At 38.7% G+C, this 22,290-nt stretch overlaps 2 protein-coding genes across 2 annotated transcripts; both read left to right on the forward strand.

Annotated features, from left to right (window-relative positions):
* Positions 1 to 1,051: 1,051 nt before the first annotated feature.
* LOC122056097 (G-type lectin S-receptor-like serine/threonine-protein kinase At2g19130) lies at positions 1,052 to 4,107 on the forward strand. The gene has a single exon (XM_042617884.1). The coding sequence runs from the start codon at positions 1,171 to 1,173 to the stop codon at positions 3,700 to 3,702; it is 2,532 nt and encodes an 843-aa protein (XP_042473818.1). The 5' UTR covers positions 1,052 to 1,170; the 3' UTR covers positions 3,703 to 4,107.
* A 12,802-nt stretch (positions 4,108 to 16,909) lies between these two features.
* LOC122056098 (G-type lectin S-receptor-like serine/threonine-protein kinase At2g19130) lies at positions 16,910 to 19,616 on the forward strand. Its single transcript, XM_042617885.1, has one exon. The coding sequence runs from the start codon at positions 17,042 to 17,044 to the stop codon at positions 19,448 to 19,450; it is 2,409 nt and encodes an 802-aa protein (XP_042473819.1). The 5' UTR covers positions 16,910 to 17,041; the 3' UTR covers positions 19,451 to 19,616.
* The last annotated feature ends 2,674 nt before the right edge of the window (positions 19,617 to 22,290 follow it).

Raw genomic sequence — 22,290 nt, forward strand, 5'->3', positions numbered from 1 at the left:
CTACTAGCCGGCACAAAGACCCGTCGAAATTATGACCCGCACTTCATAACTCTGTTATATAGCCGGTCGGCTAAAAGGTCGGCCGAGGGTATCTAAGCTCAGTATCCGCTCTCTTAATATATGATCTGAGTGGCTCGTTTTCCTGCCGATTGAAACAACCGGTTACAGGTTTGTCTCTTCGTCCGACCGGCTCATGATGTCCATTCGTCCGATCGGACGGATGATCCGCTCGACCACTCCTTTGTCGATCGGGATAATCAGACAGTCACCTTTGGCGGAGGCTCTTTCCGTAAGCCCGACATTGATCGTCTTGACTTTGATCGACATCATATCCATTGACCCATGACAGGTGAGCTCTCATTTATCGCCGCATTATCAGCCATCAAAAATAAATTAGAAAGTACTCAGGCTATTTATCCTAATAGTTAGCGTTCTAAGATTATTAAGGGAAAAATCTCCCATAATATGCCATTGAATCTCAAATTTTAAATACCTAATATATTATTGGAGGAACTGACCACGCTGTTATCTCGAAAGCTTAAATTTGAATCTACTATATTGGAGTCAACAGTTTGATCATCCTATACATTGGATCAAAAGTATTTGATGGTCTAGAAATCTCAAATTAAAAAAAAAAAAAACATATTTTATTAAAATAAAATTGCCAAGGTGTCATTTCGACATATATATAAAATTTATAAAATTATTAAATACTTTAGTTTGAATATAACCAATTGATTTGAATCATATTTTTAATTGATTAAAAATAATTTTTAATTGATTGTAATACTAATTAGTTTGGTAGTCAATTGGAGTCCTAGTCGATGACTGACTTTATTTTTAGTCGACTACTCTATTAATTATAAATTTGAGCGGTAAAGGATTCATTGAAACAGGTTGGGCATTTGAAATATTTAAACATATCTTTTTATAAATTATTGTTGTTTTTCTTTGATTTTTCTTTGAGGGCATAAATTGACTAAGGACTGAAGAACTAGACTGATAGTGCGACGTCAGCGTCGTCTCAAATTCCACGAGACTGAGGCATTAATCCAAGTTGGTTTATAAAAGATTGGAACGGCGTTGAAGGAGTCAGTTCCTTCTAGATGCCAGCGACGCCATTAAATATTCCATGCCCTTCAAGCTCTCGTCGCTCATCAGCCATCAGCAATGGCGATGGCTCCTTCAAGCTCCAGTGCAACTTCATTCTTCCTCTTGTTCTACACCCTTTCTCTTTTTCTTCTCTCCTTCACCTCCGCAGCAACGTCAACTGACACAATCTCTGCACAACATTCTCTGACCGGAAACCATACCATCACCTCCGGAGTCGGCACGTTCGTGCTCGGCTTCTTCACGCCACCAGGCAGCGGCGGCAACTACTACATCGGCATCTGGTACGGTAAGGTCTCTGTGCTCACCCCCGCGTGGGTGGCCAACAGAGTCACTCCGGTCACGGACCCAACCATGTCGGAGCTTAAGATCTCTAATGATGGCAACCTCGTCCTCCTCGACCAGTTCAAATCTATCATATGGTCCACCAACGTCACCGCCATCTCATCCTCCAACTCCACAGTCGCCGTCATCCTGGACAATGGTAATCTCCAGCTCAGGGATGGATCCAACTCCTCGCTCGTCTTCTGGCAGAGCTTTGATCACCCAACTGACACTTGGCTTCCTGGTGCCAAGTTGGGGTTCAATAAGATCACCAAAAGATCCCAACACCTCACTTCCTGGAAGAATAAAGTTGACCCTTCTCCTGGGATCTTCACCTTTGAGATGGATCCGACTGGAAGCTTCCAATACTTATTTTTATGGAATTTGTCTCGGATATATTGGGCTAGTGGACTGTGGAATGGCCACGAATTTAGTTCAGTCACTGAGACCCCATCAAATTATAGGGACGATATGCAAGTAGTCAATCATACAGATGAGATTTATATCACATACACGGAAGGTGCCAGTAATCTCACGTCTAGACTAGTACTGGATTATGATTCCGGCCAGAACCAAGTACTGGTGTGGATGGAGATTTCGAAGTCATGGATGCTAGTCTGGTCTCGACCAAGAAGCAAGTGCACAGTTTATGCAGTATGTGGACCCTTTGGTAGCTGCAGTGACTTCACAATCACAGCCTTCTGCAACTGTGTTAAAGGTTTCAGGATCAAGTCTCAGACAGATTGGGATTTGGGTGATAGAAGTCAGGGCTGTGAGAGGAAGACTGGTTTACAATGCAGTGGTCTAAACAACGATTCTGCCGATTCAGAGAAAGATGGCTTCTTTGAGATGCCAAATGTTAGGCTACCTGATAACCCTAACACTTTGGCCACGGTTGCAAGTAGGGAAGGCTGCGAGTTGGCTTGCTTGAGTAATTGCTCTTGTAGTGCTTATTCCTACAACGGTAGTGGCTGCTTTGTTTGGCATGAAGGGTTGCTGAATCTGCAAGAACAATATAATCAATCTGATGCAGGTACTCTTTACCTACGCTTGGCTGCCTCGGAGTTGCAATATTCTGAGAGAAACAAGAAGAGAGTGGTACGTTTGGTTATCATCATTGTTATTGTTCTGGCCATCTTGTTTTCTAGCGTTCCTGCCATTTTGATTGTGGTAAAGAAGCGAGAAAGTAGGCGGATGATTGAGAAAGCAAAGGCTACGCAGAGTCATCTCGTCTCGTTCACATACAGTGAGCTGCAACAAGCCACACGGAAGTTCTCAACGAAGCTCGGGAGAGGAGGCTTTGGATCAGTGTTTAAAGGGTCGTTGCCGGGGTCAAATGATATAGCTGTGAAGAAGCTGGAAGGCCTTTGTCAAGGAGAGAAGCAGTTTCGGACGGAGGTGAGCACTGTCGGGAGGATCCAACATGTCAACCTCGTTCGTCTACTTGGATTCTGTTCTCAAGGATCGAAGAGGCTTCTCGTGTACGAGTTCATGTCAAATGGCTCCTTGGACTCCCATCTCTTCCACAACGCCCCTTCCTCTCATTTGAACTGGAAGACAAGATACCAAATTGCAATCGGCATCGCGAGAGGAATTGCCTACCTACACGAGCAATGCAGAGAGTGCATCATACATTGCGACATCAAGCCGGAGAACATTCTCTTGGATGCTTCGTTCAAACCCAAGGTGGCAGATTTCGGTCTCGCGAAGCTCATGGGAAGAGACTTCAGTCGAGTCCTCACGACCTTGCGAGGGACCAAGGGCTATCTCGCCCCCGAATGGATTACTGGCGTCGCCATCACTGCAAAAGCCGATGTCTATAGCTACGGAATGGTGCTGTTGGAGATCATCTCCGGAAGGCGAAACTTGGAGCAAACAACAGCAGAGGAAGATGGCACAAGGTATTTCCCAACGTTTGCAGCGAGCAAAATGAACGAAGGCGACGCTGCGGGTGTGCTGGATAGCAAGTTGGGGCCTGAAGAAGTTAACATGGAAGAGATGGACAGAGCTTGCAAGATAGCTTGCTGGTGCATTCAGGATGACGAGAGGTGCAGGCCAACGATGGGGCAGGTTGTTCAAGTGCTCGAGGGGATCATCGATGTCCATCCGCCTCCCATCCCAAGATCACTTCTGCTTTCTTCTGATGTTCCTCAGCCTATCAATTTCTTCTTCGAGTGCTCATCAAACCGAAGCACTCAGGCAGCGAACACCACTTCAAATTGCTCTGAGACCGGAAGCCACACGTCAAGTAGCTCTGATAATAAATGAGAAATCGTATGGAAAATGCAAAATCAGTAGTTGAATTAGAATCAATAAATTTTGTTATAATAAAAAGGAAAGAACTAGCAGATTACTTCAATACATGTAGCTGCAAGCAAGCAGAGATGTGTTTCTGCTGTAGGTTGTTGCTGATTGCCTTGTAGAATCAGTTGTTTGGCTTCTTTGTTGCTGGTAATCAAGTGAATTGATTGGTCACTCCTAATTTTTTTTACTTTTAAGAAAAAAACTTGGACTGAATGACTGATGAGTCAATTGTTTAGTGGCCTTCTTTTCCCAGTTGTGGACTTTTCTTCAGCGTGTAGAGCTGTAGTATAGTTTAGTGGTTAGACTGATGAGTCAATTGTTCTTTCCATGGCAGGCTCACAAATGTTCCTCTCTTTCCTTATTTCATTCAAAGTTTCGCCTACTGAAGCGGTACAATGGTTCATGCTTGGCATGTTTCTGATATCTTTCTTAATGTCCAAATACCCAAGAAAAATATAATCCCCAGAGTAAAAACATAAGCATTTGAATATCCAAGATAAATTTCATTTAGTGAATGGCAGAGACATTGATCTGAAGACCCACTGATGCTGCAAAAGGAAACCTACGCAGGTGCAAAGGATACATGTTACTGGAAATGGTCAGACGAAGATTGAGAGTATCCTCCCATACTTTGTATAATATACTATCTTACTGGTGGCGATTCCTGCAAACCAAGGTCAGACGAAAATTGAGAGTAGAGCTCCATGTTACTCTTACACTGCTGAAATCCTAGTCTAGTCCTGTTCTGTTACTCCAAGATGCCACCTTTACTAGTTACCACTCTGAATCTATCTGTGTTTGCTCTGTGAGAGAGAAGACAACCTTTATAATGTGAAAAAAACTTTATACAAAAAAAAAAAACGAGTATTATCAAGATCCCGAATAGGAAACTCTTGATGGAGAACATGTAATAAAGTAGTGATGTTATTTTGATCACTACCAGTTATTAATATATCATCCACATAAATCAGAACAAATATTGAAAATTCCTCGTGACATTTGTAGAATAGGAAAGAGTCTGTTTTTGATCTAGAAAATCCTTGAGTATGAAGCCAAGTATATAGATGATGAAACTATACACGAGGTGCTTGTCAAAAACCATATATATATTTCTGAAGTTGATACACATGTTTTGAAAGTTGTGGATGGATGAATCCAGGAAGTTGCTCCATATAAACAGTTTCTTCAAGGTGTCTATGAAGGAAAGCATTGGAAACATTTAATTGACGTATTGGCCAATTGGAGCTTACAGCTATAGATAGTAGCAATTTGATAGTTGTAATTTTAATGACTGGACTAAAAGTATCATTGAAGTCAATACCTAGCTGTTGATTAAAGCCTTTAGCAACAATGTGAACTTTGTAACGTTCAATAGAACCATCTGCACGATACTTAATTCGGTAAATCCATTTAGAGCCCACAATATTCATAAATGGGGTACGAGGGACTAAGCGCCAGGTTACATTACGAAGAAGAGCATCAAATTCTGTAGTCATCCTAGCACGCCAATTTGGATCTTTTACTACCTGTGTAAAACTAGAAGGTTCAACAAAATTTGAAGAAGCAATAAGAGCACATGGAAGAGGACAACGAGTGGAAACTAGTTGACATCGTGCATAAATATCGCTTAGAGGAAGCATCCGTCGAGGAATATCATCATCAGAGCTGCTCGGAGATGAGTGGTCAGATGGATGAGAATAAGAACTAGAGAGTGGATCACCACTAGCCGTCGAGTCTACAGAAACTTGTGGAGATGGAGCAGGACCCAAGATACCATCCCCATTTGTACTTTCAATATGTCCCGATGAATCAATATGTGGGGCTTCTAGTATGTTGCTTGGTGATATTAGATAGTTGCCTTGATTATTCGAAGGAGGATCTGAGGTAGCAACTGCAAATGGAAATAGAGATTCATCAAAAGTAACATATTGAGAAATATATATCCGACCGAGAGGCAACGGTACCCATGATGTAAATTACTATAACCAAGGAAAACACATAGTAAAGAGCGAGGGTTTAACTTGTGCTTAGAGTAAGGTCGTAGCCAAGGATAACATGCGCAACAAAAGATACGAAAGAAGGAGTAATCTGGAAGACAATTATAAAGTCTTTCCAAGGGGCACTTATTTTGAAGTAGTGGAGTGGGTAAATGATTGATAAGGTAGATCGTGGTTTGGACGACATCATCCCAAAATTTAAGAAGAACCGAGGCATGATTAAGAAGAGTTAAGGCAGTTTCAACTACATAACGATGTTTTCTCTCGGCGGATTCATTTTGTTCAGGAGTGTGGGGGCAAGAGACTCGATGGATGATGCCAGAGGAAGTAAGATGACGATGAAACGCTTGATACTCTCCACCTCAATCAGAATGAAGGGAGAGGATTTTACGATCAAAATAGCGCTCAACCTGTTTTTGAAAGTGATAAAAAATATCAAAAAGATCAAACTTTCTTTTCATAGAAAAAATCCAAGTAAACTTGCTGAAATTGTCAATAAAAATAATATAATAAAGAAAACCTTGATTAGATAGAATAGGAGCAGCACCCCACACATCAGAGTGAATAATTTCTAAAGGAAAACTAGAAGTGCGAGAAGAAGACATAAAAGGTAATTTATGAGATTTTGTTTTCATGTAAGCTTCACATAAATGAGAAGAGGAGACTAAAGAAATTGGTAAACCATACTGGTTAATGATATTCTGAACAACACGTAGAGATGGATGACCAAGACGTGCGTGCCAAGAGAATTTATCAGTGCATTCTCCAACAAACATATTAGTATAGGTGGGTTGAAGATGATAAAGACCGTCTTTAATATTTCCTCGAAGTAGAATATTTCCTGTTGTGGGATCCTTCACATAACAATGATGAGGATGAAATTCAAAGAACACATTATTATCAAGAGCAAACTAACGGATGGAAAGTAAATTTTTAGTAATAGAAGGAACATGAAAAGTGTTGTGCATGCGAAAAGTACGACCACATGAGTGAAAAGCTGTGTTTCCAATGTAAGTAATTTGCAAATATGAGCCATTACCTATCTGTATCATGTCGGATCCATCATAAGGCGAAGCTTTTGTGATAATATTATATTCCGATATAACATGATGAGTTGCTCTAGAATCCAGATATCATCCTGGGTTCTCAAGAGTCGATGAAACTATATTAGGAGAGATAGAATGTGAGAATGCTCCAGAATGAGATGACTAAGCTGTAGAATGCCAAGAAGGTGGTAATCGATTTGAACATACATACTCTCCTTTTGATATAGTTGGTTGCCCCAATGCTACAGGACCACCAGCAAAATTTGAATCAAATATTTTAGGACATTGAATTCCAATATGTCCAACTCTGAGATAAATTTGACATCTTCTCCGACTATAAGACCAATCAAATCTTCTAGAGCAATGAAGACCAGTATGACCAACGATGTGACAAATTTGACATCAGTCTAAATCTTGATATCGTTGAGTATCGGACATCGAAAAACAAATAATTGACACTGACGAAAATAATGAAAAGTAGCGGTGATGGAATCCCGGATTGTCGGTGTCGAAATCGACAATAAAGGAAGTCTGTAAAGCTCAGAGGCGGCGGCGGCGCAAAAAAAGGAAATGTTTTGTTTTTTATTCACTCTTTTTTTTTCTGTTTTTTTTTTTTTGCATTTTTTCTTTTTTTTTTTCTCTCACGTTTTTTTCCTGTTTTTTTTTTACTTTTTTTTACTGCAGGTTTAGAAAAGGAGGTGAAAAAAAATAAAATAAAATAACAAACAAATACTTATCGAAAGTTTCCGAGGTTGTCGCACTGTAACCGATGATATCAAATTAATATGTAAAAACTCCCTTTGGTGGCAGTAAAGAGGACTGGCTGTGGAGTCCTCCTTAGACAGAGGTGGCAACTGGCAACAAGATGGATTCCTTTTCTTGAGCGACAAGAGGAAGAAGAAATAAGGAGCGGATTAATAGAGGAGCCGTGGAAGAGGGTTGAAAAGAAAATTGAACGAAGAAAGAAGAAATAGGTGTAAAGGATTATATCTCTGATACTATGTAGAAATTAATAGATAGAGGAGAGAAATAACATAAAAATTTTTTGATGATCTTATTATAAAGTCAATAGCTTATTTATACAAATTGTCCAACACAATAATGGAAAGATTAAATAAGACATACAATCATAATAATTATAAACATAGTAATATAATAAATAGACTTGGAAAAATTATTTTTCCTATTTAATTCATGTCGATTTTGATTGTTTGTCCGATATAATAAATCTTAATTAAAAATTATTTTCATTATTATCATTAGATAATATCCAAGAAATCCAAGACCAATAGCAAACCATTGCATGATCTCATCGCCACCATGCTGCTCCAAGGCATGTTAACATACATTAATCATTGTAATATAGACAGAGCTTACTTTTCTCGAAGACAATCCCCAAAATAAATAAAAAATAAAAATAAAATAAAAAAGTGATGCCAAACTCAAATGAAGCAGATCTGCTTCGCGTTTAAACAAATTCGAACGGGAAGAACCTGGACAAGTGGCAGCAGAATCCTGTGGAGGCGAATCAGCTAGGCCTGTCGATGAACACCGAAGAGAAGTGATAAGAAATTAGCGGTCGAGCAAATCAACGGAGACGACGAGACATCGAGAGATACAATAGAAGAAAAGCGGTTCTCTGCGACTGCAATATATTTCAGAAAAATTTTCGTGAATTTTTTTTAGGAAAAAACAATCAGAGGGCTTTAAGTTGAGATGTCACTATCAAAACCTACATGTGTTGCTATTCCAGGAATCTAATTTGGTCCCACGACATGTCAAATAATATACCGGGTATGAACGTATTCTTCTCAGGCCACGATAAATACACACAGAGCATCTGAACCATTGATTGATAACCCAGTTTTCAGTTCTTATCACCTAATTAATCCCGAAGACAATTAGTCTGATCCGTAGAACGCACGGTCTCCAAGGGTAAACCCTTGAAGTGTCGCATTATAGCGTCGACAGCCGATCAAACCACAACACTCTGAAAGATCCCCTTGCACCTTAATTACTATGTTAAATTTAGTTGGTCTAGTGATTAACACATAAAATATTATCATTATAAAATCTGAGATTCGAATTTTGACATAGATATTTCTTTCATGTGTTAGTCATTATTTCTTTCATATTGAAAAAATATGCTGAACTTGGAATAAGTCTAATTAGAGCTTATTAGGTCTATCAATGAATTTCTATGGAAATCTATATTGATGGACCTAGGAGATTTAAATTTTTTAAAAATTGACATGTATTGAAAAAGGGTAGGGTAGGGAATATATTTATGGTTTGGAATCAAGATTCTGTGATTCCTACAAGAATTTATAGGTTCATGCTAGTTGCCTCAAAGTCTAAAATTTGAAAAAAAAAATTTGAGCATTACTGAAAATGTCTGTAAGTACCCTGAGTTAGTTTTGATATGATCAACCAAATTAAGTTAGACTTTCTATATTTAATGCCTTGTGTCTAAGTATGCGGGGACTTAGGAATACAGAAAGTCGAGCAGAAGATGCAGGGAGTGAGAATGATGACATGGGAAGCAAGTCAATGAGCTTAGTACATCTGAGGGGCAAAGAGCTACGAAAGCCGGGAAGGACGCATGCGGTACTTTCGAGGGACGAGAAGCCGGAAAGGAAGTCTGATTGAGGAGAAGGCCGGAGTTGGGTTCGAGTGAGCTCAACTCTGGATGGCTAGAGAATCACCCAAGCGACCAAAGCAGCAGCTGAACAAGTCAACACAAAGTTGACTTGTCTAGGCACCTGGACTCCAAGAGCCCAAACAAGTCTTTGTTGGTACCCCAAGGTTGTTTTGATGTGATCAAATAAGTTAAGTTAGGTCCTGTTGTGTTTAACCTTGCGTCTAGGTATGTAGGAACTTAGGAGCATAGGAAGTCGAGCAAAAGACGCAATGTTGCGGAAGAGTACACCGGCAGACGAGAAGGGACCGTGCGATGTTTTCGAAGGATGAGAAGATGAAGCGGAAGATTGTTCAGGGAGCAAAAGACGTAGCTAGTGAGAAGGTTGGCATGGAAGAGAGCCGACGGGCTCGGTGCGCCCGACGAACGAAGCTACGGAAGAGTTCGCTGGTGGACGAGAACGAAGCATGCGACAATTCCGAGGTACGAGAAGTTGGAGTGGAAGCTTGCTCGAAGAGAAGGCCGAAAGTTGGGTTCGAGTGAGCCTTATTCTGGATGGCTGAAATCACCCAAGCGTGGAAAACCGGAGCGGAAGGTCCGGACTGGAAAAAGTCAACATGGTTGACTGTTTTGGTCCGGGAGCCCGGAACCCTTCCGGGCACTCGGAATGGACTTTTATCCGGATCACATTTGATCGCGATCCGTTGCGAAGGGGATAAAGTTTTATCCCCTTCCAGGTGCCTGGAACCCTTCCAGGCGTCCCGACCAAGGCTATAAATATAGCCTTGGTCTAAGAAATTAATATCAACAAGAATTACTGAGCAACACTTGTACACGCTTTTCTCTTTGTTTAACTTCTTCATTTTTGTGCGTAAATTATTGTAAAGAGGATTCTCCGTCTGAAGGAGAAAGTAGTGCGAATCATTTCCTTGGATTAACAACCTCTTCGATTGTAACCAAGTAAAAACTCTATGCCTCTATCTTTCAGTTCATTTCTTATTTTGTTTATGCAAGTGTTCTTTTAAGTCTGAGAAAGGTTCGTTTGTTTTGTTTTTGTCCAAGAGCAATTCAAGCCCCCCTCTAGCCGGCTACGGTCCTAACAAGTGGTATCAGAGTCAGGATGTTTCAGAAGGACTAACCGCCGATCGAAGTGTTGGAACCGAATTCGAAATTCGATGATCGTGTTTCTATACTCCTATGCACTGCGGAAATTTAAAATTTTATTTATGATATAATAATTAATTCAAAGGAGTGTTCGTATGGTTTTTAAAACAAACATAAGCATGATCTTTATATAAACATGCATTACAATCTAACCGTATAAGTAGGATCCTAAAAGCATAACAAAGATACACTATCATGTGATTGATTCATATAATGATAATTTAATCATTTTATTTATACATGCTAAACTATCTAAAATAAACATATTAGATCATTTAAGCATAACATAAATAAAACTATTAACATACATTAACATATATATGAATCATAGTACAAGCATAAACATGCCTTCCAAACAGCCTGTGTTTGGGATGACTTCAACTATTCCAGTTGTAGCGAAACAGCTCTTCGTTGTTGTCATGAGCTCGTACTTCCTTCGTCTAATCCGGTCCATGATCGGAGTCCTTTTTCTAACACTTGATCGCACTAGAGATCGAGTGTCGTTTTTCATCGAGACAATCAAAGTGACTTCCTCGAAGATAAGGAAAGGGCTGCCCAATTACCTCTTCATAAGGGGTTGTCTAATAGCTCTTAACAAAGAGCTACGCCTTCCGAAATTCTACAAGAAGGTGGGCACCGACAATGCTTCTCGAAGAGGAGAAGTAACAAATAAGGAGATCAAACTTTTCGTTGGAAGAGACTGAAGAAGATCTTTATCTTCTTCTCTAAAAGTGGCTGCTGAAAACTCTCAAGGAGAAGAGAAAAATGCCTGCTGTCCGTCCTCTTAGCAAGACTCTGAATCTCTTCTCTCCACTGAAGACACTCCACGGAAGAAGCAACCTATTCTCACTTCACTCCAAATTGTTGCTATCGAATTTTTAATCAAGAAGAAAAAGCATAACTCTCTTTTCCTTAACATCTTAAATAGCAAGCCAAACAAAAAAACGTGGAGTGAGTGTATTAGTGGAGGTAATGGGTGAGTGGGAAAGTGCAGGAAAAGGGAAAATTTGTAAACGTGGAGAGGTGAAGGAAGAAGGAAAAAGGAAAAAGGAAAAAGGAAATAAAAATGTTCCCTTTTTCATTTTCCTTACACGTTGAAATGAAATCCCTATTTTCAATTTTTTCAAGGAAGAGGTGGTAACAGTTAGTTGATGAAAAGTATAAAACTCCCAATCGGCTCAAATGAGCAGGAATCCGATTGGCACGATTCGCTAGGCATTGACGCTAGACAATTTCATAAAAAGGCAAAAGTCAGAAGAAAAATACCGATTGACATTCACACTCCAAGAAGATGGTAACAGACCCAGAAAACAAAACGTCGAGGAACAAAAGCAAACTTTCAATCGGCTCCAATTAGCAAAATCCTATTTATCATGAATAAATTTTTAATCTATCGAACTTATCATATGATGTAGTCAGTTGTATTTGTAGTTCTTCGATTAAATTTGAAGGAAAGATTTGTGATATAGTGAATAAGAAAAGGGCTCAATGAACTTGTATAGGTGATGGTCAAAATCCATAGTGGGTCAAAAAGATGAACAGTTAGGCTATAGGGGCACACATTACCAATCGACCCTACCAATCCGATAGTTTCCTTCTGGACCCCATTCTTGACTCAGACCGGACTTATTAGGGACCCAGTTCCCTCATCCCCAATTGGCCCTATCAATCGGATAGTTTCCTTGTGCGCCCGATTCCTGACTCGAACCGGACTTACTAGGGGCCCAGCTCCCTCATCCCCGATTGACCCTGCCAATCATATAATTTACTTGATTCCCGACTTGGACCAGACTTACTTGGGACCCAGCTCCCTCATCTTCGATTGGCCCTGCCGATCGAATAGTTTCCTTGTGAACCCCATTCCCATTGCAAACCGAATGCACTAGGGGCTCCGCTCCCTCATTGCTAGTCAACCCGATCGATCAGACATTCTACGTGTGGACCCCATTCCTGACTTTGATCGGATTCACCTGAGGCTATGTCTCTCTGTTCGTATTCTCTCGATTGGAAAGGCCGATTGAACGTGCCATAAAAGAATCAATGATTGACTTGCTAAATTTCCATAAAACTCTGCTCCCTTTAATGACATGGCTATGGCCCGATCCGAGCTCGAATGGGCCGAGCTGAGGGAGATTAGTAGGGGTGTAAATGAACCAAACCGCTCGTGAGCTATTCGAAGCTCGATTCGATAAAAGCTCGTTTAACGAGACTCGTTAAGATATACAAACCAAGCTCAAGTTTCACAATATTCGGCTTGTTAGCTCGTGAACATGATCCTTAAATTTATGAATCAATTTTTAAATGAAAAAAATAATAATTTTGATATTAAATTTATAAATTTTACACTCTATTTATGAAATATATAAACAAATATATTAAATTTATTTATTAGAATAAAATTATAATTTTTAATAAGAATATTATAATTTTCTCAAAATATATAATTTAATTTTAATAAATATTTAAATTTATAATTTATATTTATTAAGTTCGTTTATGTTCGATAAAAATTCGAATAAGCTCGTGTATCATGAATATATTCATTAAATAAAGTTCGAACTCGGTTTAATTATAAACGAATCAAACTCAAACATTTAAGAGTTCGATTCGACTCGACTCGATTACACCCATAAAATTAGGAATGACTGAGCTCCTAAGGTCGGGCATGGCTTCTCGAGCCAAGTTGGCACGTCGTCTTTGGTTTAAGTATAATAGCATAATTTAATAATTATTCTTTTCATATTTGTATATTATTTTTGGCATGATAAATTTTGAATATTCATGCATGTTTGTTCTCTACAGTGTCAAGAAAGTCTTATTTTTGGCGAGAACAACAAATAATGATACTTCGCCACCCACTTCAAATGATTTCAAGAATCTAGCATTTGAATACTACAAGTAGAGCTGTCAAACGGGCCAACTTGTGACGGGGCGGGTCGGTCCGTGACGGGCCAACCATTTGGCGGGGCGGGACGGGCCGACCCGTCAACTTGACGAGTTGAAAAATCTCCAACCCAATCCAATCGAAAGCGGGTCGCGGGTTTGACGGGCCAACCCGCGGGCCCATAATTTTTTTTAAAAAAAATTCAACTTCTCTAATTTCCTCGAATAGGAAGATTTTCTTTCCATGTATCATCTTTAAATTGCATCTACCAACATGAGTAAATAAGAAAAGGAAATAAAAAGAAGCACAAAAGGATGATTTGGGCATGATACAACTTAGTAGAAAGCATGCATTCAAGCGATGGTTTGAAACTGCATCATTAAACAATATTTTAAACCTTAGGTATATTAATTGGTGCAAGTAGCATATATAATAACTTGATATCATGATAATCTACTCCACTCCTAGAATTATATCATCAAGGAAAGTCAATATATTGTTTTGATTGTTTGAAAGGTATTCTAGAGAAAAGATAGAAAAGGTTGCAATTAAGATATATACATGCAACAAGTTATCAAAGAAATTTACCAAACTTAAAAGTGGAGGCAATTACCATAAGCAGTCAAACTATGCAATTAATCTCACCTGGCTGTTAATCCCCAATAGAAGCAACAAAACAAAAAAAATCAACTGAATTGTTAGTAAAGGGAAAAGTTGTGAAACCTGGCTAGTTGTTAAAAGAGGTTGTCCTTTAAGCTTCTTTAATTTGTGTTTGAAAATTGTAAAGCCTCATATCCCTCTCTCAGCCCAATATTTCACCACCTATACAAAATACAATCAATTGATTTTTGAACATATGTTTTTCAACCCGCGGGTCAACCCAAGCCCGTCGCGGACCGACCCATGCGGGCCGCGGGTCTAGACGGGTCGGCCCGCGGCGGGCTTGAGTTGATAAAATTCCAACCCAACCCGCTTAGTTAGTTTGGTGGGGCGGGTCAACCCGACGGGTCCAACCCAAATTGACGGCTCTAGCTACAAGGATGTACTTGGTCATAAGTTGATTATGTTTGTGTATTAAGATTAAGATGCAAATCATTACCAAAGATATACCAGACTTCAACATCTACTATTTTTTGTACAGATGAATATTATGCAAGAGGGACAATTGTTGCATAAGAGACGCAAGTATCTGAACTAAAGCATGAAATAAAGATAATGCAAGAGTCACAGGCCCAAATGTTACAATAACTTCTCATGTGATATCAACCTAGTGAATTATTCGGACAGTCTGATACAACTCTTATTATAAAGAAGAAAATTGTTTAAATACTTCTCGACACGCTAATTAAATATTTTGCTATAGTACTTTTTTATATATTATTCGACATTTAATTTATTTTGTCATTTTTAGATAATTTACTATTTGAGTAGTATTCACTTTTATTAGTTATTTAATTAGTTTTTTAAAATTTATCGATTATTATTTTATAGCCAAATGTATTTTAGTAAAAATATCAAATTTATATTGGCTGGTAAACAGCCAAATATATATTTAATAGATATTTTTAAAACTTATCCACCATTTATTTTAAAAAAAATACCTGTCAAATATATATTTGGCTGAAAAATTAAGGGCCAAATAAATATATTTGGTTGGTATTTTTAAGAATTTATCAACTATTTTTTTTAAAAAAGTTATTAGCTAAATATATATTTGATGGTTACTTTTAGGAAAATTTATTGTGTCCATTTATTTGGCCGATAATTTTTTTTAAAAAAATATCAGCCAAAATAATAATCGGAAATAAAATTTACCCACAATAGATTATCAAATTACCGGCCAAGTCCTAGTGACATTTTTTGACCGGTAATCCATGTTAAAATAATAATTTGTTTTAAACCCTTCTTTTCCCTAGTGAGAATATCATCACCCATCTTCAATTACCGGCGTCGGCTAAGTGTGGAGCTGGATCTTCTAGTGGTTATCCTTGAACCTGTTTTTTCGCTGGGTCAATTCATCGTGACCTGGGGGTCGTATATGGTCCCGCCGTGACGGAGGCTCTGAGTTGCCGTGACGGAGGCGCTACAACTCGTCTGTCCAGGCGGGTCTAGTTGATTCCGTCTTCTTCATTGGCGTGAAGAAATGCAAGAAGACTAAGCCTACGAGTCCCGCCGTGACGGAGGCGCTAAGTTCTCTCTGTCATTTTTCGTAGCAATTCGTCTGTCCAGGCGGGTCTAGTTGATTCCGTTTCTTCATTGGCGTGAAGAAATGGAAGAAGACTAAGCCTACGAGTCTTCTGCTTTGAATTCTGAATAAATATTTGATGTAATTGTTTTTTAGCTGCATTTGAGCTGTCATCATACAACAAAAATTAGAAAGAGCCCTTTTAATTTTCATTATTGTCAAATAGGTATTTTATGTTAAAAAAAATATTAAAAGAGACTCATATTAATTAAGTTTGTTTTTTTTTTTCAAATTACCTTTTTTATATACCCAATCCAATCTCATTATAATAGTTTTAATACAAAAGTGTCTGACGTGACTAATCAATTAGAATCGCGTTCAGTCCACTATTATGCTTTTAATTGTTAACTCATCAATTAGTAATCTAGTAAAAAATATTTAATGATCCTTAATGTTTAAAATTAAAAGAAAATGTACTCATGTAAATCCAAGGAGTGCAAAGATGTTCATTTGATGCGAAATATAAATTTCTAACGTTATCAAACACTTGACAAAAATGCTCAATGATAAGATCTAAAATCCTTTAAAAAATGAATATTGATTTATTTATGATAATCTTAGAACTACAATTGACACAAAATTAAAAATATAACATGATTATACAAAACTCAAAATCTAAAATAAAATAAATATAAACATACTCAAGGAAGCCTACGAGTGTAATAATGATTATATAGTACGAATTTTGAGTTTTGTTTGTCAAAATGGTTAATGACCCTATAGAACTTAATATCTAAAAAAAATAATCACATAGAGAATTAGAGAAATTTTACAAGTGAAATTATGTCTATTCATGATGGTAAAAGATGAATACGTTCATCCCTAACGTCTTCGTCAATCCGTCTCAGGTCAACACGGAGAAGGTAAATCATTAACGACTACTAACTTTTGAAATAATGATTAACACATCCAAGAGAAGAAATTATGTCTATTCAGCATGGATTGAAAATCACTTCCAATTAATTGAAGTCCAAATTGACTCACGGCAGGCAGGCAATTGCTCTGCCACCGTGAGTAATCGATAACTCGAGTGGTAATGGATCCATTGAACCGGGTTGAATATAATGAAGGACATCTTGACAATCAACGAGTCGTTTCGTAAATTTTAAAGAATTTTTAAAATTTGAAAATTGAAAATTGTAAATTACAATTCTTTTTCAACAATAGCATAAATAGACTGATGATGCGACGTTAAGTGCCCCAGATTTCCAATGCTTTGACTGAGTCTTCCCAATTCGCATAAGGAAGTCAGTTCCATCTGCATTCAGGCGACGCCGTTAAATATTCCATATTCTCCTTCAACCTCTCGTCGCTAATCAGCCATCAGCAATGGCAATGGCTTCTTCATGTTCCAGTGCAACTTCATTCTTGCTCTTCTCCTTCTTCCTTTCCTTCTCTCTTCCCTTCTTCTCCTCCGCAATATCAACTGACACAATCTACGCAGAAACTTCTCTGTCCGGAAACCAGACCATCACCTCCAGAGGCGGCAGGTTCGTGCTTGGCTTCTTCACGCCACCAGGCAGCGCAGGCACGACCTCCTTCAACTACTACATCGGCATCTGGTACAATAAGATCTCTGTGCTCACCCCAGTGTGGGTGGCCAACAGAGCCAATCCAGTCACGGACCCAACCGCGTCGGAGCTTAAGATCTCTGCTGATGGCAACCTCGTCCTCATCAACCAGTTCAAATCCGTCATATGGTCCACCAACGTCACCACCATCTCATCCTCCAACTCCACAGCCGTCGTGGTCATCCTTGACAACGGTAATCTCCAGCTCAGGGATGTATCCAACTCCTCGCTCGTCTTCTGGCAGAGCTTTGATCACCCCACTGACACTTGGCTTCCTGGTGCCAAGTTGGGGTTCAATAAGATCACCAAAAGATCCCAACACCTCACTTCCTGGAAGAACAAAGTTGACCCTTCTCCTGGGATCTTCACCTTTGAGATGGATCCGACTGGAAGCTTTCAATACTTATATTTATGGAATTCGTCTCGGATATATTGGGCCGCTGGAATGTGGGATGGGAACGAATTTAGTTCAGCTACTGATGCCCCATCAGATTATAGGGCCTACAGGCAAGTTGTCAATGATACAGATGAGATGTATGTGAACTACACTGTAGATATTGCCAATCATCCCACGTCTAGACTAGTACTGGATTATGATTCCGGCCAGAACCAAGTACTGGTGTGGATGGAGAATTCGAAGTGGATGGTCGTCTGGGCTCAACCAAAAAGCAAGTGCACAGTTTATGGGGTATGTGGACCTTTCGGTAGCTGCAGTGACTTCTCCTCACCCTTCTGTTCTTGTGTTAAAGGTTTCAGGATCAAGTCTCATACAGATTGGTATTTGGGTGATAGAAGTCAGGGCTGTGAGAGGAAGACTGGTTTACAATGCAGTGGTCTAAACAACGACTCTGCCGATTCAGAGAAAGATGGCTTCTTTGAGATGCCAAATGTTAGGCTACCTGACAACCCTAACACTTTGGCCACAGCGGGAAGCAGGGAAGGCTGCGAGTTGGCTTGCTTGAGTAATTGCTCCTGCAACGCCTATTCCTTCAACGGTAGTGGATGCTTTGTTTGGCATGGAGGGTTGCTGAATCTGCAAGAACAATATAATCAATCTGATGCAGGTACTCTTTACTTGCGCTTGGCTGCCTCGGAGTTGCAATCTTCTGGAAGCAACAAGAAGAGAATGGTAGCACACATATCAGTCGGAGTCATCGTGCCGGCTGGTGTAGTTTGTTTGTTCATCATTGGGGGTTTGGTATGGAAGCGAGAAAGGAGGAGAGCTATCCAAAACTCTAAAGTTGTGCAGAATTCTTTGGTCTCCTTCATGTATGATGAGCTGCGGATGGCCACCAAAAACTTCTCAGAAAAGCTTGGAGGAGGGGGCTTTGGATCCGTGTTTAAAGGGTCGTTACCCGGCTCAATTGATATCGCTGTGAAGAAGCTTGAGGGTCTTTTACAAGGCGAGAAGCAGTTCCGAGCGGAAGTGAGCACACTAGGAGCCATTCAACATGTGAACCTCATTAGGCTAATCGGCTTTTGCTCTCAAGGGACCAAGAAGTTGTTGGTCTATGAATTCATGCCAAGCGGTTCGTTAGCTGATCAGCTTTTTCATAGCAACTTGAATGTTTTGGACTGGAAAACAAGATATCAAATTGCTATCGGAATTGCAAGAGGATTAGCTTATCTCCATGAGCAATGCAGGGACAACATTATACATTGTGACATTAAGCCAGAGAACATACTGTTGGATGCTGCACTTGTGCCAAAAGTAGCTGATTTTGGTCTAGCAAAGCTCGTCGGAAGGAACTTTAGCAAAGTTCTCACAACCATTCGAGGAAGTAGAGGGTACATCGCCCCTGAATGGATTTCGGGTATGCCCATCACTACAAAAGTAGATGTTTACAGCTACGGAATGATGTTGTTCGAGATCATATCAGGAAAAAGAAACCTAATATACAAAGGAGAAAGTAGTTATGAGTTCTTCCCCTTAGTCGCAACAAACAAACTCATAATCGGAGATGTCAAAAGCTTGCTAGACCAAAGGCTAGAGGGTAAAGCCAACTCGGAAGAGCTTGAAATAGCTTGTAAACTTGCCTGCTGGTGCATTCAAGATAACGAAATCTCGAGGCCAACGATGAGTCAAATTGTTCAAGCTCTAGAGGGCAATCTAGATGTCGGCATTCCTCGTGTTCCAAGGTCACTACAAGTCCAAAACGAGTCATGAACCAAGAGCATCAATTCCTCTAGTTCACGTCAGAACTAAGGATGACTGTGCCACTTCAACTAGTCCGCAGATAAGGAGTGCTGCAACTTAAATCCTGTTTAAGTTCTAATAAAATATGTTGTTTTTCTAAATGCATGAATTAAAATAAATTAAAGACTTACAACGATCTTTCATATATATATAATCGGTGATGATTGAATGTAATCTTCGGATTTACTAGATTTACTGTCGAAAGAGCGATCACAAAGTTGGAAAAGCTCTTCACAATTCTATGAACCAAATTTCATCATCTCGGATGTTTTTCTTCCTCTCTCTATCTCCACAACCTTCGTTGTCGTTTTCCTTTTTCATTTGAATGGTCCTTGAACATATCCTTTATAAAGGGAAATAACCCAAGGGTATAATGAACATTTTCCATTAAGAGTAGTGGAGAATGTGAGAACAGAGTAGTGGGCAACGTGGTCATGTTCCCACGCTCCCATTTCTTACATCTCCCACTTGTCCAAGGTAAGTCACTAAGACCAGTTCATTCAGGTTAGTCACTAAGACCAGTTAGTCACAAAGACTAAATAAGTCATATAGACTATTTGAGAGTTTAATCATATAGACCATATTAGAGCATCTAATTCATACTTAGAGAAAATGGTTCGTGCGACAGCAAGCACAATGAGCGATAGTTGCTAAGAAGATTGTTATATCTTACATAGCTACTCTCTGAGCGATCAATGCTAATAAAGTTGTTACACTTTACTTAGCCGCTCAAATAATTAGAGATACACTCTACAGGACACATAACCTCTTACCTGGTGGCACATAACCTTTATCCAGGAACCATCCAATCTCTCAGTGGCACACAATTATTATCTTGGAGATATCCATGTCTTGATATTTACCCTGATTAAATAATTTTCATTTATATCAATATGAACATCTCTAATCCCTTATAATGACCATTATGTTAAGAGCATGTTCCATATTCAATATTCACATTCATTTCTATACATAACAGAAATGGGTCGACCAGTGAATAACATCTAATAATGTAAATATATTTAATCTTCTTTTTTAGCTAGAATCTATTCATACCAATTAGTCACTTTCCTAATTATGTTCTATAGACCGAATCATACATAGTCATAGGATACACACTAAAGTAACAGACATAGATTAGAACTTCAAGTAATAGCTAAATAGTCACTAAGGCAAAAAACTGAGATTAACTTATAACCTTAAAGGTCTCATATAGTAGAGAAACAGGGATCTATTCTCCTACTACTTTTATTGTCGCAATAGCACATGTGATATGAATCGCATGTTACGATGCTATTTTCTTTATTAAAAAGAGCGCATGTTTTTTTTTCAAATTTAACATTGTATAGATTTTGATCTAGACATACCTAATATCTAATCCTGAATTCAACATATGAATTCTAATCTGACCTTCAATAGGTTCAATAAATGATGGGTTCATTTACTTCGATCATTATTAACATATAAATGATCTCATCTTGACACAATTATCAAAGCGACATCAACTTATGGATCTGTCTCTAATTTCAGCTACATAAGTTATTTCATAAGTAACGATCTTACCTCTATTTGTACTTAACAAACAGAGATTATTGCCCATGCGAGTGGACCAATCTCAACCTGCCAACATGATTACCGAGATCTTATATGAATGTAACAAATACAATATATATACTGAATGAATTATGACAATTCACATAATCAAATCACAAAGTCTGATTGTTATTTTAATATTGTTACATTTTACGAAGTCCCAAAGACTTTACATGTTATTTAAATGATTCTTTAGTCATTGGCTTAGTAAAAAGATCTTCAAGCATAGCATGTGTAGGGACATACTCAAGAATTACTTTTTTTTTAGCCATAATATCCCTCACAAAATTATATTTAATTTCTATATGCTTGCTTTTGTTGTGATATTTGGGATCCTTGAAAAAGCTATTACAGCTTGACTGTCACAGTAGACAGTTATTGGACTCCCACTATGCTCAGTAATTTTCAGATGCTTCAGGAACCTTTTCAACCAGACTGCTTCTTGCACAGTCGCTGAACATGCCACATATTCAACTTCCATAGTCGACAAAGCTACACAAGCTTGTTTCTTGCTGTTCCAAGAGATGGTGCCACTATTCAACAAGAATGCATAGCCTAATATGGATTTTCTATCATCCGCCCATCTTAATCTGCATCTGAATAACCTTTCAGACTCATATCTGATTCTTGAAAATAGAGACAATAGTCTGTTGTTACCTTCAGATATATTAATATCATTTTTACTGTCTTCCAGTGTCTCGGTCCTGGATTTGACTGGAAGCGACTGACTAAGCCAATAGCATAGCTGATATCAGGACGAGTACACAACATAGTGTACATCAAACTACCAATAGCACTGTCATATGATTTTTTATTCATTTAAGAAATTTCCTTTGGAGTTTTGGAACATATACTCTTGCTCAAAACAACACCTTTCACAATAGGTGTATGTTCTACTTTGCAATTTGACATCCTGAAATGATGTAATGTCTTATTTATATAAGACTCTTGTGACAGACCTAAAAGTCTTTTAGGATGATCTCTAATGATCTTCACCCCTAAGATGTACTCAACTTCTCCCATATCTGTTGTATCAAATTGTGATGACAGCCACTTCTTGATTTCATTCACATACCCAATGTCATTTCCAGCTATCAGAATATCATCAACATATGATAATAAAATGTCATACTTTCCTTTGTCCCTTTTCAGGAAAACACAATGATCCTCATTGATCATCATGAAATCATAAGATAAAATGACTTCATTAAATCTTA

The sequence above is a fragment of the Zingiber officinale genome, chromosome 3B, assembly GCF_018446385.1.
Source record: "Zingiber officinale cultivar Zhangliang chromosome 3B, Zo_v1.1, whole genome shotgun sequence".
Classification (NCBI taxonomy): Eukaryota; Viridiplantae; Streptophyta; class Magnoliopsida; order Zingiberales; family Zingiberaceae; genus Zingiber; species Zingiber officinale.